General features: G+C 49.6%; 1 protein-coding gene across 1 annotated transcript in view; it reads right to left on the bottom strand.

Annotated features, from left to right (window-relative positions):
• Positions 1-18,906, bottom strand: part of lmx1al (LIM homeobox transcription factor 1, alpha-like) — a 120,434-nt gene that overhangs the window by 13,946 nt on the left and 87,582 nt on the right. Inside the window, exon 4 of the mRNA XM_078234808.1 lies at positions 1,251-1,483. Within this exon, the coding sequence (XP_078090934.1) occupies positions 1,251-1,483 (233 nt within the window). The remainder of the gene's footprint in view (positions 1-1,250; positions 1,484-18,906) is intronic.

Here is an 18,906-nt window from a genome sequence, read left to right as displayed (position 1 = left end):
TGATCTTGAATGACGGACCAGGCTCGAGGGGCTGAATGGTCTCATAGAATTCGGACAAACCCCTACAGTGCAGAAGGAGGCCATTCGGCCCATCGAGTCTGCACCAACAACAATCCCTGAGTTTAATAACTTCTATAGCACAATCTGAGGGCAGGATTTTTTGGCCATTAGCGCTGGTGGAATCTTCCAGTCCTGTTGAAGGTCACACACACCCCCCCCCCCCATTGTGGATTCCCTGGCAGCGGGATGTGTGATCTGCACAAATACTGTAGATATCTGTTGGAGCAGAAGGTCCTCTCCAGCGGCCAATGGGACCACCTTCACCATGGGGAAATCCCGCCCTCAGAGAGCTTTTCGAATTCCTTTAATCACTGTAGTTAACGTGGGAAACACAGCGGCCAAATTACACACAGCAAGACCCCACAGACAGAATGACCACATTTTAGTGATGCAGGTTGAAGGGGTGAATGTTGGCCAAGACACTGGGCACAACTCCCAACATGGGCACCATGGTGGCACAGTGGTTAGCACTGCTGCCTCACAGCGCCAGGGACCCGGGTTCGATTCCCGCCCTGGGTCACTGTCTGCGTGGAGTTTGCATGTTCTCCCCGTGTCTGCGTGGGTTTCCTCCGGGTGCTCCAGTTTCCTCCCACACTCCAAAAATGTGCGGGTTAGGTTGATTGGCCGTGCTAAATTGATCCCAGTGTCAGGGGGATTAGCGGTAAATGTGTGGGGTTACGGGGATAGGGCCTGGGTGGGATTGTTGTCGGTGGAGGCTCGATGGGCCGAATGGCCTCCTTTTGCATTGTTGGGTTTCTATGATAGTATGATTCCATGATTCCAGGTAGAATAGAATTATAGGGGTGGCACGGTGGCACAGTGGTTAGCACTGCTGACTCATAACGCCAGGGACCCCGGTTCGATTCCCAGTTTGGGTCACTGTCTGTGTGGAGTTTGCACGTTCTCCCCGTGTCTGCATGGGTTTCCTCCGGGTGCTCCGGTTTCCTCCCATAGTCTGAAAGACGCGCTGGTTAGGGCGCATTGGCCGTGCTGAATTCTCCCTCAGTGTTACCCGGACTGGCGCCGGAGTGTGGCGACTAGGGGATTTTCACAGTAACTTCATTGCAGCGTTAATGTAAGCCGACTTGTGACACTGATCAATGAACTTTACTCCATGTTATTGTTATTCTGCAGGTTCAGAGTGAGACTGATCCGAGCGCCGATCGGATGTGCAGCGTTGCTCTGGGTACCTGACTCTGTCGGAGTGGGGCTGATCCCACTCAACATCTCCCTCTCCTTCTCGTAGTCCGCGCGGCACAGGAGCTGGCTCTCCTTCAGCACAAACTCATCGCCTTGCCGCAGCGCACACTCACACGCACAGCAGCTGAAGCACTCGACGTGGTACACGCTATCCAGCACACGCATGATCAACTGAGACGGACCAATCGCCTCCCTGCAGCCACTGCACCTGGTGACAAACAGCCTGGAAAAGAAAGGCACCAAACACGGGTCAGAGACAGCGGCCTGGGAGAGAGGGAGCGAGAGAGAGAGAGAGAGAGAGAGGGAGAGAGAGGGAGAGAGAGAGGGAGAGAGAGAGAGGAGAGAGAGAGAGACAGAGAGAGAGAGGAGAGAGAGGGAGAGATAGATAGAGAGAGATAGAGAGGAGAGAGAGAGAGGAGAGAGAGAGAAACGGTGGGGGGGGGGAGAGAGAGAGAGGGTGGGGGGAGAGAGAGAGAGGGGGTGGAGGGGGGAGAGAGAGAGAGGATGGGGGGAGAGAGAGTGGGTGGGGGGGAGAGAGAGTGGGTGGGGAGGAGAGAGAGAGAGGGGGTGGGGGGGAGAGAGAGAGAGTGGGTGGGGGGGAGAGAGAGTGGGTGGGGAGGAGAGAGAGAGAGGGGGTGGGGGGGGAGAGAGAGAGAGGGAGAGAGGGGGGGGGGAGAGGGAGAGAGAGGGGGGGGAGAGGGAGAGAGGGGGGGGGAGAGGGAGAGGGGGGGGGGAGAGAGAGAGGGAGAGAGGGTGGGGGGGAGAGAGAGAGAGGGTGGCGGGGGAGAGAGAGAGAGAGTGGGGGGGAGAGAGAGGGGGGGAGAGGGAGAGAGGGGGGGGGGGGAGAGAGAGAGGGAGAGGGGGGGGAGAGAGAGAGGGAGAGGGGGGGAGAGAGAGAGGGAGAGAGGGTGGGGGGGAGAGGGAGAGAGGGTGGGGGGGAGAGAGAGAGAGGGTGGCGGGGGAGAGAGAGAGAGAGTGGGGGGGAGAGAGAGAGAGTGGAGAGAAAGAGGGGGGAGGGTGGGAGGGAGATGGAGAGGGAGAGAGAGAGAGAGAGAGGAGGGAGATAGGGTGGGGGGTGGAAGAGAGAGGAGAGGGAGAGAGAGAGGGGGAGAGGGAGAGGAAAGGTAGGGGGGAGAGAGAGAGAGGAAAGAGAAGGGGTGGGGGGGGTGGAGAAAGAGAGGGAGCGGGAGAGAGAGCAAGTGGAGAGAGGGGGGTATGGAGGGAGATGGAGATGGAGAGAGAGAGGGTGGGGGGGAGAAAGAAAGGGAGAGGGAGAGAGAGAGGAAAGAGAGAAAGTGAGCAGGGAAGAACAGACAGATGGAGATGGAGAGAGAGAAATGGAGAGAGATAGTGAGTGAGAGTGATGGAGAGAGCGAGATGGGGAGAGAGAGGGAGATAGAGAGGGAGAGAGAGGTAGAGTGGGAGAGAGAGAGAGAGAGAGAGAAATGGAGGCAGAGGGAGGAATCGTGACTGGATGGGCCATATAAGCTATCAGACATTCGAGGGTTGCTATAGGTAACCATTAACACCGTGTTCCAGCCACAGCAACACAGTGCGGACATCGTAAACACTGACATTCACCTCACCAGCCGGAAAGGCAACTGTGCTTCATGCGAGTTCTGGAGTTATTTTGAATTAAATTGTGCAGAAACAGGACATTCTGCCCCTCAGTACCAGTATTTACAGCCCACACAAGCTCCTTCCCACTTTGCTTTAACCATATTATCAGAATCTTTAGCTGTCCAAAGTGAAGCCTGAATGGAAAGCGCTGAGGCTGAAGCAAAGGAAAGACTTGCTCAATCTGTACAAACTATCTGACCTGCGCCTCCTTCCCCATCACAGAAATCGAGCGCCTGACTCCAACTCTTCATTGCCAGCAGGAGGGATCAGAGTGTGACAGTAATCGAGATCCAAACCTTGTTTCGCACTGCTCTCATTGGTTCTAAATATTGCACACCTTTCTACATCCTTACTGAAATCTCCACCAACCTCCATCAACTTATTACTCTGTCTCCTATTCAAAGCACTATTTCTGGTTGTATCACAGCTTGGTATGGGCTCCTGCTCTGTCCAAGACTCAAGAAACTACAAAAGGCCATGATGGTAGCCCAGTCCATCACGCAAACCAGCCTCCCATCCATTGACTCTGTCTACACTTCCCGCTGCCTCGGCAAAGCAGCCAGCATAATAAGGACCCCACGCACCCCGGACATTTTCTCTTCCACCTTCTTCCTTCGGGAAAAAGATACAAAAGTGTGAGGTCACGTTACCAACCGACTTAAGAACAGCTTCTTCCCTGCTGCCTTCAAACTTTTGAATGGACCAACCTCGCATTAAGTTGATCTTTCTCCATACCCTAGCTATGACTGTAACACTACATTCTGCACTCTCTCCTTTCCTTCTCTATGAACGGTATGCTCTGTCTGTATAGCGCGCAAGAAACAATACTTTTCACTGTGATGCGCTATCAATAAGGCGAAAGACTACCGATATGCCAATATAAGTGTAGGCTTTTATTCACAACAGAATCAGGAGCAGATCCCAACAAATAACCAACCTGGACTGAACAAGGGGGAGGAGACAGCCACCTTTATACTAGGTGCCGAGGGGAGGAACTGGAAGGGGATGTGTCCAGGTATGACAAGCACACACAACGGTGGTCCATATAGGACAAAGGCACAACTGAGGTCCACCACACACTGTTTACTAATACATGTGACAATAATAAATCAAATCAACGTCAAATCAAAAAGACTTTCCTGTATCTATACTCCATTCCTTCTGAAATAAAGGGCAAAATTCCATTTGCTTTCCCCATTACCTGTGGAACTCGCAAATTACTTGCTGAAGCCATGTGTTTCTGACCCAGAGGAGAGGGTGATAGCGCTCGGACCATGACTGAAGGGATGACGGTGATGAGGAGGAGGGATTTAGGACACGAATTCCAACACTTAGACAGCTGAAGGCATGGCCACCACTGGTGAAAGTACAGGGTGTACGAGAGGTTGGTGTCTGAGGAGCTCTGTCTTCTTGGAGGATTGCAGAGCTATAGAGGACTACAGGAAGGGTGGGACGGGTGGGGAAGGGGCATTGCAGGCTTAGCAGGTGATAGAACAGGAGGAGGTGACCTAAACAATGAGGAGTGCAGGACTGGAGCTGCGGACAGAGATAGTGAGGATTGCAAGAGTTGGAGGAGGTTACGGAGAGAGGAAGGATTGTAGAGGCTGGAGGAGGTTACAGAGATAGGGAGGGTTGTAAATGTTGGAGGAGGTAACAGAGATAGGGAGGGTTGTAGGGGCTGGAGGGTTTGCAGAGATAGGGAGGGGGTGTAGGGCCTGGAGGAGGTTACAGAGAAAGGGAGGGTTGCAAATGCTGGAGGAGGCTACAGAGGTTGGAACGGTTGTAGGGGCTGGAAGAGGTTACAGAGATAGTGAGGATTGTAGAGGTTGGAAGAGGTTATAGAGATAGGAAGGGTTGCAAATGCTGGAGGAGGTTACAGAGATAGAGAGGGTTGTAGGGATTGGTGGTGGTTACAGAGATAGGGAGGGTTGTAGAGGCTGGAGGAGGTTACAAAGACAGGAAAGGTTGTAGGGCCTGGAGGAGGTTACAGAGATAGGGAGGGTTGTAGGGGCTGGAGGGTTTGCAGAGATAGGGAGGGTTGTAAATGCTGGAGAAGGTTACAGAGATGGGAACAGTTGTTGGGGCTGGAGGAGGTTACAGAGAGAGTGAGGATTGTAGGGGCTGGAGGAGGTTACAGAGATAGGGAGGGTTGTAGGGGTCTGGAGGTAGTTACAGAGATAGGGAGGGTTGTAGGGGTTGGAGGGTTTGCAGAGATAGGGAGGGTTGTAAGGGCTGGAGGAGGTTACAGAGATAGGGAGGGTTGTAGGGGCTGGAGATGGTTACAGAGATAGGGAGGGTTGAAGGGGTTGGAGGAGGTTATAGAGATAGGGAGGGTTGTAGGGGTTGGAGGAGGTTACAGAATTAGGGAGGGTTGTAGGGGTTGGAGGAGGTTACAGAGATAGGGAGGAGTGTAGGGGTTGGTGGAGGTTACAGCGATAGGGAGGGTTGTAGGGATTGGTGGAGGTTGCAGAGATAGGGAGGGTTGTAGGGGTTGGTGGAGGTTGCAGAGATAGGGAGGGTTGTAGGGGTTGGTGGAGGTTACAGAGATAGGGAGGGTTGTAGGGGTTGGTGGAGGTTACAGAGATAGGGAGGGTTGTAGGGGTTGGTGGAGGTTACAGAGATAGGGAGGGTTGTGGGGGTTGGTGGAGGTTACAGAGATAGGGAGGGTTGTAGGGGTTGGTGGAGGTTACAGAGATAGGGAGGGGTGTAGGGGCTGGCGGAAGTTACGCTACAATTAGAAAAACAGCAAAGAGAACGAAGAACAAAACAGGAATAGGCCCTTCGGCCCACCAAGCCTGCACCAATACGCAGTTTCTATCTCACTGTTCACCTCCCGTTCATGTCTATCAAGATATGCCTTGAATGTTGCTAATGCGCCTGCTTCCACCACTTCCTCTGGCAATGTGTTCCAGGCACCCACCACCCTCTGAATGAAAAGCTTCCCCTAAACTCTCTCCCCCTCATCTTGAACCTGTGCCCCCTTGTAATTGACATTTCCACCCTGAGAAAAAGCCTCTGACTATCCATCCTGTCTATGCCTGTCATCATTTTGTAGACCCTCTATCAGGTCTCCCCTCAGCCTCCGCCTTTCCGGTGAAAACAATCCTGGTTTATTCAGCCTCTCCTCATAGCCAACACCCTCGAGACCAGGCAACATTCTGGTGAATCTTCTTTACACTCTCTCCAAAGCTTCCACGTCCTTCTGGTAGTGTGACGACCAGAACTGCATGCAATATTCCAAATGCGGCCTAACTAAAGTTTCATACAGCTGTAACATAACTTGCCAACTTTTATACTCAATGCCCCGGCCGGTGAAGGCAAGCATGTTGTATGCCTTCTTGACCAACTTATCCACCAGTGTTACCACTTTCAAGGATCCTGTGGACCTGTATACCCAGATCCCTTTGTATGTCAATGCTCCTAAGAGTTGTACCATTTACTGTATAATTCGCACCTGAATTTGAGCTTCCAAAAAGGCATCACCTCGCATTGTCCGGATTAAACTCCATCCAAATGGGAATATAGATAGAGTGGGATAATTCTGAGATCCCCCGATCTCAGAATGTCCCAAAGCCTCATTCCAGTCGGACCACCAAAGAACCGTTGAAGTAGAGTCACTGTTGCAATGTCGGAAAAATCTCCCATAGACAGAAATCTGGTAAGGCTAATTCCTAATTTATTATTTCATGGGATGTGGGTGTCGTTGGCTGGGCCAGCATTTATTGCCCATCCCTAATTGCCCCTTGAACTGAGTGCCTCGCTCGGCCATTTCAGAGGGCAGTTAAGAGCCAACCACATTGCTGTGGCTCTGGAGTCACATGTAGGCCAGACCGGGTAAGGATGGCAGATTTCCTTCCTTAAAGGACATGAGTGAACCAGATGGGTTTTTCCGACAATCGGCAATGGTTTGATGGTCACCATTACTGAGGTTGGTGTTAAATTCCAGATTTTGTGAATTTAATTTGAAATTCCACTATCTGCCAGGGTGGGATTTGAACCTGTGTCCCCAGAATATTAGCCTGTGCTTCTGGGTTACTCGTGACTTCATCACTACACCAACCATCACCTCCCCCTATCAATGATCAGTCTTTTAGTGATGTTAAGTGATACTTTCTTTTTTAAAAATAAAGTTTATTTATTAGTCTCAAGTAGGTTTGTATCAACATTGCAATGAGGTTACTGAGAAAATCCCCTAGTCGCCACACTCCGGCACTTGTTCAGGTACACTGAAGGAGAATTTAGCACGGCCAATGCACCCAACCAGCACGTCTTTCAGACTGTGGGAGGAAACCAGAGCACCCGGAGGAAACCCACGCAGACACGGGGAGAATGTGCAGACTCCACACAGACAGTGACCCAAACCAGGAATCAAACACGGGTCTCTGGAGCTGTGAGGCAGCAGTGCTAACCACTGTGTCACCATGCCATCGTCTCAGGAAGCTATGGAAATTCAGCATGAATTTCGCTATGACTCTCACCGCTATGACTCTCACCAGTTTTTACAGATCCACCATAGAAAGCATTCTTTCCAGATTGTATCACAGCTTGGTATGGCTCCTGCTCTGACCAAAACCACAAGAAACTACAAAGGGTTGTGAATGTAGCCCAGTCCAGTACGCAAACCAGCCACCCATCCATTGACTCTGTCTACACTTCCTGCTGCCTCGGGAAGCAGCCAGCATAATCAATGACCCCACACACCCCGGACATATTCTTTGGATTCTGTGGATTCTATTCTATGGATTCTGTACCCTCTCCTTTCCTTCTCTATGAATGGTATGCTCTGTCTGTACAGCGTGCAAGAAACAATACTTTTCACTGTATATTAATATATGTGACAATAATAAATCAAATCAAACCAAATCAAATTGTCACGTGCATTGGGATACAGTGAAAATTATTATTTCTTGTGCGTTATACAGACAAAGCATACCGTTCATAGAGAAGGAAAGGAGAGAGTGCAGAATGTAGTGTTACAGTCATAGCTAGGGTGCAGACAAAGATCAACTTAATGCAAGGTAGGTCCATTCAAAAGTCTGACAGCAGCAGGGAAGAAGCTGTTCTTGAGTCGGTTGGTGCGCGACCTCAGACTTTTGTATCTTTTTCCCGAATCAAGTCAAATCAAATCAAATGTTGGTTAAGGGATAGGGATTGATCGGGACTCTGGGAACGATTCCTCTGTTCTTCTTCAAGATAGTGCTCATGGGATCTTTTCTATCCACTCGAGGGGACAGACCTGGCCGCAGCGTAAGACAGCCAGGAAAAGGCACTTCTGAAAGTGCGCCACTCGGTCTTCAAACACAGCCCGACACAGGAGTCCTGGGGCGTAATATTCCCATCCTGCCACCAGGGGAATCATAGCGGGTGGGACACGGACACTGCAAAATTCCGTTGATCTCGGGCGGGAATTTTTGGTCTTGGGGAGAGCGCGACTGGAAAATCCCACCCTGGGGTGTTTTTTCAATTAGTTGCAAAAGAGCCTCCAATAGCCAGGGACTAAAACGCACTTGGAAATCTAATGGGGTGGGGGAATTTTCCGTCATGCATTTTCAGAGGGCGGGAACGATGGAGGAAGCAGAGAATCGAGCTGGAAACCCAAAATGGCTTTTACGCCAGTGGGATTTTCCTGCTCGATCGTTCTCCTTCACTCGAACACAACATGCACATCAGGTGGGGGAGGCGAGGGTCAACCTTGGGCAGCATCCTGACACTCTACCCTGGCACTGCCCTGGCATCTGACAAGGTCCCTCATGGCAGGCTGGTGCCAAAGGTTAAATCTCGCGGGATCAGGGGTGAACGAGCTAGATGGATTCAGAACTGGCTTGGGCCACAGAAGACAGAGGGTAGCGGTGGAAGGGCGTTTTTCTGAATGGAGGTCTGGAACTAGTGGTGTTCACAGTAAGGAGTCTAACAACACCAGGTTAAAGTCCAACAGGTTTATTTGGTAGCAAACGCCACTAGCTTTCGGTGCACTGCTCCTTCGCCAGATGGAGTGAAAATCCCTCTGACGAAGGAGCAGCGCTCCGAAAGCTAATGGCATTTGCTACCAAATAAACCTGTTGGACTTTAACCTGGTGTTAGACTCCTTACTGTGTTCACCCCAGTCCAACGCCGGCATTTCCACATCATGACTAGTGGTGTTCCGCAGGGATCAGTGCTGGGACCTCTGCTGTTTATAATCTATATAAATGGCTCGGAAGAAAATGTAGCTGGTCTGATTATCAAGTTTGCTGATGATATTAAGATTGCTGGAGTTGCGGATAGTGATGAAGATTGTCAGAGAATACAGCAGGATATAGATAGGCTGGAAAATTGGGCAGAGAGATGGCAGATGGAATTTAATCCGGACAAAAGTGAGGTGATGCATTTTGGTCGATCCAATTCGGGTGGGAGCTATAAAATAAATGGCAGAACCATCAGGAGCCTAGACACACAGAGAGATCTGGGAGTACAGGCCCACAGATCCTTAAAAGTGGCAGCACAGGTGGAAGAGGTGGTGAAGAAAGCATGCGGCATGTTTGTCTTCATTGGATGGGGCATCGAGTATAAAAATTGGCAAATTATGTTACAGTTGTATAAAACGTTGGTTAGGCCACATTTGGGACACTGTGTCCAATTCTGGTCACCGCACTACCAGAAGGATGAGGAGGCTTTGGAGAGAGTGCAGAAAAGGTTTACCAGGATGTTGTCTGGTATGGAGGGTATTAGCTATGAGGAGAGATTGGGTAAACTGGGATTGTTCTCCCTGGAAAGACGGAGGCTGAGGGGAAACCTGATAGAAGTTTATGAAATTATGAGGGGTGTGGATAGGGTGAACAGTTGGAAGCTTTTTCTCAGGGCAGAAATGACAATTACAGGGGGCACAAGTTCAAGATAAGGGGGGAAAGGTTCAGTGGAGATGTGCGGGGGAAGTGTTTTACACAGAGGGTGGTGGGGGCCTGGAATGCACTGCCAAGTGAGGTGGTTGAGGCAGATACGTTAGTGACATTTAAGACTTATCTGGATAGGCATATGAACAGATGGGGAATAGAGGGATACAGGCAGTTGGTCTAGATAGGACAACGTGATCGGCGCAGGCTTGGAGGGCCGAAGGGCCTGTTCCTGTGCTGTACTGTTCTTTGTTCCTTGTCCCTGACACTGCCCCTCAGCACAATTCCGCCGTCTGTCTTTCTGTCTTACGTGTTGGGGAAGGATTTTCGGGGGAGTTGGTCAGTGCAGCCCCAATGGAAACTCTTCCCCCCCCCCCCCCTCCACCCCCCACCACCAACACCTCAACTGCAGCAACGTACCTTCACTGGCAGATCGCCAAGAGGAAGTTGCCCGAGTCGAATGAGACAAAACTCGGGGAGGTAGCCAGAAATCTTGCCAAAGAGGTTGGTTGGAGCATCTTCAGGAGAGAGAGGGAGGTAGAGAGGGTGAGGTGGGGAGGGGGAGGGGGGGGGATTCCCAGGGCTTTGGGCCAAGGCAGCTGAAGGCATGGCTGCCAATGGCAAGACAAAGGAGGCTAGATAGTTTCAGAAGGACCTTTCCTCCCCGAATCCAACTCCATCCTTATAACAAACTTCTCAAAAAGACAAACCTTCAATCCGCGCACACCGCCACTCCCCGCCACCCGCCCTCCAGAATGATTTCACACGAGAGAAATGTGAACACTTGCTTCTTGGTCAAGAGTTACCTCCTGATCCTCTTGACCCCTGAATGCCGATTGTTTGATTTTTCACATTTCCAGGGTTTTTATTTTGGGTTAAACTCTTTCTTCTATACTCTCTTCCACCTTCTTCCATCGGAAAAAGATACAAAAGTCTGAGGTCACGTACCAACTCACTCAAGAACAGCTTCTCCCTGCTGCTGTCAGACTTTTGAATGGACCTACCTCGCATTAAGTTGATCTTTCTCTACCCCCTAGCTGTGACTATAACACTACATTCTGCACTCTCTCCTTTCCTTCTCTATGAACGGTATGCTCTGTCTGTATAGCGCGCAAGAAACAATACTTTTCACTGTATGTTAATACATGTGACAATAATAAACCAAATCAAATCAAATTCCTCAGGCCCTCGCTGCTAAGCTGTTCCTTAACCCTCCCGAATCTTCCTGTCCTCCCACCCATTGGCAGCTTTCAAACTCAGGATTGAGTTTCAGAAATTCCTTCCGCTCACTCCCACACTCATCTCCTTGTCCGTGTTGCTTGGCTGCTCTCTGCGCCTTGAGCCTTTGATCTTCACTTCAAAAACACCAAGCCTGGTGTCAGCCCTCCGAGCCCTATCTCTGTCTCTGACTCGTGAGGTTCAGACGCTGTGATGTGGAACATCAGTCAGCTTATTTTGAAATTATATTTCATCACAAACAGAAGAGGGCACAAGAAAACTTCACCTTCAATTATTCAGCCTCTCCACTGGATGGAGGGATGGATGGAGGGAGGGATGGGGGGATGGATGGGGGGTGGAAGGGGGGAATGGATGGATGGAGGGATGGATGGACGGAGGGATGGATGAATGGAGGGATGGAGGGATGGATGGAGGGATGGATGGATGGACAGACGGATGGATGGATGGAGATAGGAAGATGGATAAAGGGTAGACAAAGAGATAGATGTGGATGTTTGTAATACATATTTAGTATTGAGCTCAGTATTCACGCATACAGAGCAGTGTCCCTCAGAGGACAAGTTGTTGCTAACCTCACATTGACCTTAGCCCAGCTTGCCACCGTTCCCGGAAAAGCCATTCTTATCCAGATTAGTCGCCAACTCTCTCCTTTTGATGCCACAATTCCCAGCTTGTCTGTTGGTTGGGAATGCAAGCCGCTTTGGAAAGACACGAAGCCATTCTTGCCCGAGCGGATCACAGACAGAAGCTGGTGTTCCCCATTCGACCAGTAGATGGAGATCATTGCCAAAGTTCTCCCATCAAATGTAGCTTTCCCATTTCCCACATCATAATCGACTCGTTAAACCAGTTCGTTATTCCCATGGTTAATTATTAATAAAACTCATGTACCCGACAATCCAATAATCCCTCCTTACACACCCCATCAATACACACACCCAATCATCCTTCCTACACGCCCCATCAATACACACACCCAATCATCCTCCCTACACACCCCATCAATACACACACCCAATCACACTCCCTACACACCCCATCAATACACACACCCAATCATCCTTCCTACACACCCCATCAATACACACACCCAATCACACTCCCTACACACCCCATCAATACACACACCCAATCATCCTCCCTACACACCCCATCAATACACACACCCAATCACACTCCCTACACACCCCATCGATACACACACCCAATCATCCTCCCTACACACCCCATCAATACACACACCCAATCATCCCTCCCTACACACCCCATCAATACACACACCCAATCATCCCTCCCTACACACCCCATCAATACACACACCCAATCACACTCCCTACACACCCCATCAATACACACACCCAATCACCCTCCCTACACACCCCATCAATACACACACCCAATCATCCTCCCTATGCACCCCATCAATACACACACCCAATCATCCTCCCTATGCACCCCATCAATACACACACCCAATCATCCTCCCTATGCACCCCATCAATACACACACCCAATCATCCTCCCTATGCACCCCATCAATACACACACCCAATCATCCCTCCCTACACACCCCATCAATACACACACCCAATCATCCTCCCTATGCACCCCATCAATACACGCACCCAATCACCCTCCCTACACACCCCATCAATACACACACCCAATCATCCTCCCTATGCACCCCATCAATACACACACCCAATCACACTCCCTACACACCCCATCAATACACACACCCAATCACACTCCCTACACACCCCATCAATACACACACCCAATCATCCTCCCTATGCACCCCATCAATACACACACCCAATCACACTCCCTACACACCCCATCAATACACACACCCAATCATCCTCCCTATGCACCCCATCAATACACACACCCAATCACACTCCCTACACACCCCATCAATACACACACCCAATCACACTCCCTACACACCCCATCAATACACACACCCAATCATCCTCCCTATGCACCCCATCAATACACACACCCAATCACACTCCCTACACACCCCATCAATACACACACCCAATCACACTCCCTACACACCCCATCAATACACACACCCAATCATCCTCCCTATGCACCCCATCAATACACGCACCCAATCACCCTCCCTACACACCCCATCAATACACACACCCAATCATCCTCCCTATGCACCCCATCAATACACACACCCAATCACACTCCCTACACACCCCATCAATACACACACGCAATCACCTCGCTCTGCACACTGGATCTCGCCTCCTTTGTCTTTCACGCCACCTCTCTTCCCCTATGGGTTGACCTTTTCATACGATCATAGGGGGTTGAGCGGACCTGATAGAGGTTTACTAGATTTACTAGGTTTACTAGGTGGCATGGACAGAGTGGATAGTCAGATGCTCTTTCCTAGGGTAGAAAAGTCAAGTACTAGGGGACATAGGTTTAAGGAGCGTGGGGAAAAGTGTAGAGGAGATGTGTGAGGCAAGTTTTCTACACGGAGGGTGGTGAATGTCTGGAACGCGCTGCCCGGGGAGGGGGTGGGAGCAGGTACGATAGCGGCATTTAAGGGGCAACTAGACGAATACATGAATAGGATGGGAATGGAAGGATATGGACTCTGTAAGTGCATACGGTGTTAGTTTAGTCAGGCACCAAGATTGGCGCAGGCTTGGAGGGCCGAAGGGCCTATTCTCTGCTGTACTGTTCTTTGTTCATTGATCTCACGATCGTAAGAAACAGGAGCTGGTCTGGACCATTCAGCTCATCGAGCCTGCCCAACCATCCGATAACATCATGGCTGATGTACAATTCTGGTAACCCCATTACATAAAGGATATTATTAAACTGGAAAGAGTGCAGAACAGATTTATTAGGATGCTACCGGGACTTGATGGTTTGAGTTATAAGGAGAGGCTGGATAGACTGGGACTTTTTTCTCTGGAGCATAGGAGGCTGAGGGGTGATCTTATAGAGGTCTATAAAATAATGAGGGGCACAGATCAGCTAGATAGTCAATATCTTTTCCCAAAGGTAGGGGAGTCTAAAACTAGAGGGCATAGGTTTAAGGTGAGAGGGGAGAGATACAAAAGGGTCCAGAGGGGCAATTTTTTCACACAGAGGGTGGTGAGTGTCTGGAACAAGCTGCCAGAGGCAGTAGTAGAGGTGGGTACAATTTTGTCTTTTAAAAAGCGTTTAGACAGTTACACGGGTAAGATGGGTACAGAGGGATATGGGCCAAAGGCGAGCAATAGACACTAGGTTTGGGGTTAAAAAAAAGAGCGGCATGGACAGGTTGGGCCGAAGGGCCTGTTTCCATGCTGTAAACCTCTATGACTCTATGAACTGACTGTGCCCTTAACTCCATTTCCCTGCCTGGAGCTGTGCCCTTAACTCCATTTCCCTGCCTGTCTCTCCCGCCCCCATAACCCTCGCCTCACCTGTCAACCAACAATCTGTCTGCCTGGAATATATTCAGTGACCCAGAATCCACTGCTCGCTGAGAATTCCAAAGGTCAACCCCCCCCCTCCAACAGAGGACATTCTCCCAATCGCCGTCGTAAACGGGAGAGCCTTTATTTATATGTGGCATCGTCTCGTTCTAGATTCCGCAATGGGGGAGGGAAAACATTCTCTCTGAAACCCTCCCTGCTAATGCGCCTATAATAAGTCCTCGCAGGGAGAAGTCCTTTGTCTTACAGCGCCGGGGACCCAGATTCGATTCCCGGTTTGGGTCACAGTCTGTGTGGAGTCTGCACGTTCTCCCCGTGTCTGCATGGGTTTCCTCCGGGTGCTCTGGTTTCCTCCCACAATCTGAAAGACGTGCTGGTTAGGGTGCATTGTCCCGAACAGGCGCCGGAGTGTGGCGACTCGGGGAATTTCACAGTAACTTCATTGCAGTGCCGATTTGTGACTAAAAATAAACTTTACTTCACCAAAATCTCTTCATTTGTAATTCTGACAGCAGCACACAGAGTGCTTTCAGTTTGCTGTCTGCTCTCGGAGTGCCAGAGGAATTGGCACGCCTTGTTACGTACAGAGCATGAGGCTCCCTGATTGGCCCATCAATTTGGCCCTTAATCCGGGAGTTCATAATCTAACCGGCCCACCTCAATCGCCTGATTCAAGTCGTTACAGCCCCTTCTCCGAATTTTACACATTCCAATTAGCTGTCCTCTCATTATTTTAAACTCCAATGAGTCTGGCCTAAAGTGTTCAATCTCTGCTCATAAGACAACCCCGTCAGTCCAGGAATTGAGAGTAACTGATTTCTGCACACATTTGACAGGTGTTGTAAAGTCAAATTCTTTCCCTCATGTACACTGTCCAGCTTTTTAGTTTTTTACACTTATTCACTCACTCGACTCCCTCGTACACTCTCCGGGTGACTCCAGTCGCTTTGTGGCTGGGTGAATTCTCCCGTATTGGCCGGTCCAGTTCCTGTGTATACTTTTTAATTTCTATCGCAAGCTACACATCAGCTCCTCCCACACCGGCTGGATGGGTTCCCTTCAATCCTCACTGGCTCTGCAACCACATCGGAATGAGGCTCCAGCGCTGCAGAGGTTAACAAAGCTCCAGCCACCGGAGACACTGGGCCCTATTTTACCATTTGAGTGCTGGGCGGACTTGAAACTGGGAGTGTTTCAGATCCGACTTTCAGGCCCGTTCTCAGGCGCCCCCGTACGCACTCTGCCTGAAAAAATATCAGCGATTCCGAATCGCGCTGCACGAGCCTGTGGGTGGGGCTTAACGTGCCCGAATCCCCGCAGCTCCGATCGGTGCCTCCCTCAGTACTGCAGTGTCAAGTGACAGCCCAGTGCTGGGTGGAGGGCCACAGGGAACCCACAACCATCTTGAGTGTGTGAGGCAGGAGTGTTCCAGTCTCCCTTCGAAAGGCCTCATTCCCCCTCTGGCACTTGGTGGACGGCTAAGTGGGCAGGACCCCTTGCTGGTGTTAACCGTGGATGTTCGAATGGTGGTGGGGGAGGGGGGGGGGTGGTGCTGAGCATAATCAGGCTGCTGTCCTGACCCGCTGCCACCCAGTCCCCCTCCCCCCTGAGGCGTGTCTCTGTCCACAGGTCTGTAGGGGCTGGTCACTCACTAGGTTGCCGTCTGCCTTCACTCTGTGCGGAGATGCTACTCCGACTGGTACAGACCCCAAAGGGTTAAACCACCCCTGCTGAGAAGCTATTGACACTGTAGCGCCATGGCAACAAGTCATCCCAGCTCAATCTGATAATCTTATTACTTATTAAATTCCCGGCAAGGTACCATTATTAAAAATTCCCAGAGTCTTCAGCGCTCTTGCCTAATGGGGCCCAGGATCGAGTGGAGTCAGTCCCAACAGCAATTACTGTGATAATTACCCCAGAGAGTGAGAGTGGAAGAGTTCTGCTGTATTACAAAGAGAAGACTGTTCATAGAATCACAGAAACCCTACAGTGCAGAAAGAGGCCACCTGGCCCATCGAGTCTGCACCGACCACAATCCCACCCAGGCCCTACCCCCATATCCCTACATATTTACCCACTAATCCCTCTAACCTACGCATCTCTGGACACGAAGGGCAATTTTTAGCATGGCCAATCAACCTAACCCACACATCTTTGGACTGTGGGAGGAAACTGGAGCACCCGGAGGAAACCCACGCAGACACGAGGAGAATGTGCAAACTCCACACAGACAGTGATCCAAGCCGGGAATCGAACCCAGGTCCCTGGAGCTGTGAAGCAGCAGTGCTAACCACTGTGCTACCGGCGCAATGAGGACAGCTGATCCTGTACTGAATGAAAGGGTACAAGCCACAGAGTTCATTCCAAACAGCACCATCTCAGAGCAGAGGGAATATACAGCGTGTAACATTGCACTTACAACAATGCACACTCCCAAACAGCTCCCACACGAGTCATGGTAAATCTCCATAATGAATAGTGCCATATTCACAGAGAGGTGCACTGAAATTCCAAACCGTGAATCTCTGTAATTCCACACAGCGAATTAGGGTAATTCCACACAGTGAATCAGGGTAATTCCACACAGTGAATCAGGGTAAATCCACACAGTGAATCAGGGTAATTAGACACAGTGAATCAGAGTAATTCCACACAGTGAATCAGGGTAATTCCACACAGTGAATAAGGGTAATTCCACACAGTGAATCAGGGTAAATCCACACAGTGAATCAGGGTAAACCAGCACAGTGAATCAGGGTAATTCGACACAGTGAATCAGGGTACTTCCACACAGTCAATCAGGGTAAATCCACACAGTGAATCAGGGTAAACCAGCACAGTGAATCAAGGTAATTCGACACAGTGAATCAGGGTACTTCCACACAGTCAATCAGGGTAATTCCACACAGTGAATCAGAGTAATTCCACACAGTGAATCAGGGTAATTCCACACAGTGAATCAGGGTAATTCCACACAGTGAATAAGGGTAATTCCACACAGTGAATCAGGGTAAATCCACACAGTGAATCAGGGTAAACCAGCACAGTGAATCAGGGTAATTCGACACAGTGAATCAGGGTACTTCCACACAGTCAATCAGGGTAATTCCACACAGTGAATCAGGGTAAATCCACACAGTGATTCGCTGTAATTCCACACAGTGAATCAGGGTAATTCCACATAGTGATTCGCTGTAATTCCACACAGTGAATCAGGGTAATTCCACACAGTGAATCAGGGTAATTCCACACAGTGAATCAGGGTAATTCCACGCAGTGATTCAGGATAATTTGACCCAGTGAATCATGGTAATTCCATACAGTGAATGAGGGTAATTCCACACAGTGAATCAGGGTAATTCCATACAGTGAATCAGGATAATTCCACACAGTGAATCATAGTAATTCCATACAGAGAATCAGGGTAATTCCATACAGTGAATCACCGTAATTCCACACAGTGAATCAGGGTAATTCCATACAGTGAATCAGGGTAATTCCACATATTGAATCGCTGTAATTCCACACAGTGAATCAGGGTAATTCCAAACAGTGAATCACTGAAATTCCACACAGTGAATCGCAGTAATTCCGTACAGTGAATCAGGGTAATTCCACACAGTGAATCAGGGTAATTCTACACCATGAATCAGGGTAATTCCACACAGTGAATCAGGGTAATTCCACACAGTGAATCAGGGGAATTCCACACAGTGAATCAGGGTAATTCCACACAGTGAATCAGGGTAATTCCACACAGTGAATCGTTGTAATTCCACACAGTGAATCAGGGGAATTCCACACAGTGAATCAGGGTAATTCCACGCATTTAATCGCTGTAAATCCACACAGTGAATCAGGGTAATTCCACGCATTTAATCGCTGTAAGTCCACACAGTGAATCAGGGTAATTCCACGCATTTAATCGCTGTAAGTCCACACAGTGAATCAGGGTAATTCCAAACAGTGAATCAGGGTAATTCCACACAGAAAATCAGGGTAATTCCACACAGTGAATCAGGGTAAGTCCACACAGTGAATCAGGACAATTCCACACAATGAATCAGGATAATTCCACACAGTGAATAGCTGTAATTCCACACAGTGAATCATTGTAACTCTGCACAGTGAATCAGGGTAATTCCACACAGTGAATTGTTGTAATTCCGCACAGTGAATCAGGGTAATTCCACACAGTGAATTGTTGTAATTCCGCACAGTGAATCAGGATAATTCCACACAGTGAATCAGGGTAATTCCACACAGTGAATCGTTGTAATTCTGCACAGTGAATCAGGGTAATTCCACACAGTGAATTGTTGCAATTCCGCACAGTGAATCAGGATAATTCCACACAGTGAATCAGGGTAATTCCACACAGTGAATTGTTGTAATTCCGCACAGTGAATAAGGATAATTCCACATACTGAAGGAGTCCAGTTCCACACAGTGAATCAGGG

Source organism: Mustelus asterias, chromosome 19 (genome assembly GCF_964213995.1).
Source record: "Mustelus asterias chromosome 19, sMusAst1.hap1.1, whole genome shotgun sequence".
In the NCBI taxonomy this organism is placed as follows: domain Eukaryota; kingdom Metazoa; phylum Chordata; class Chondrichthyes; order Carcharhiniformes; family Triakidae; genus Mustelus; species Mustelus asterias.
Note: the sequence above shows the minus strand (reverse complement) of the source record. Positions and strands in the feature narration are given on the sequence as shown.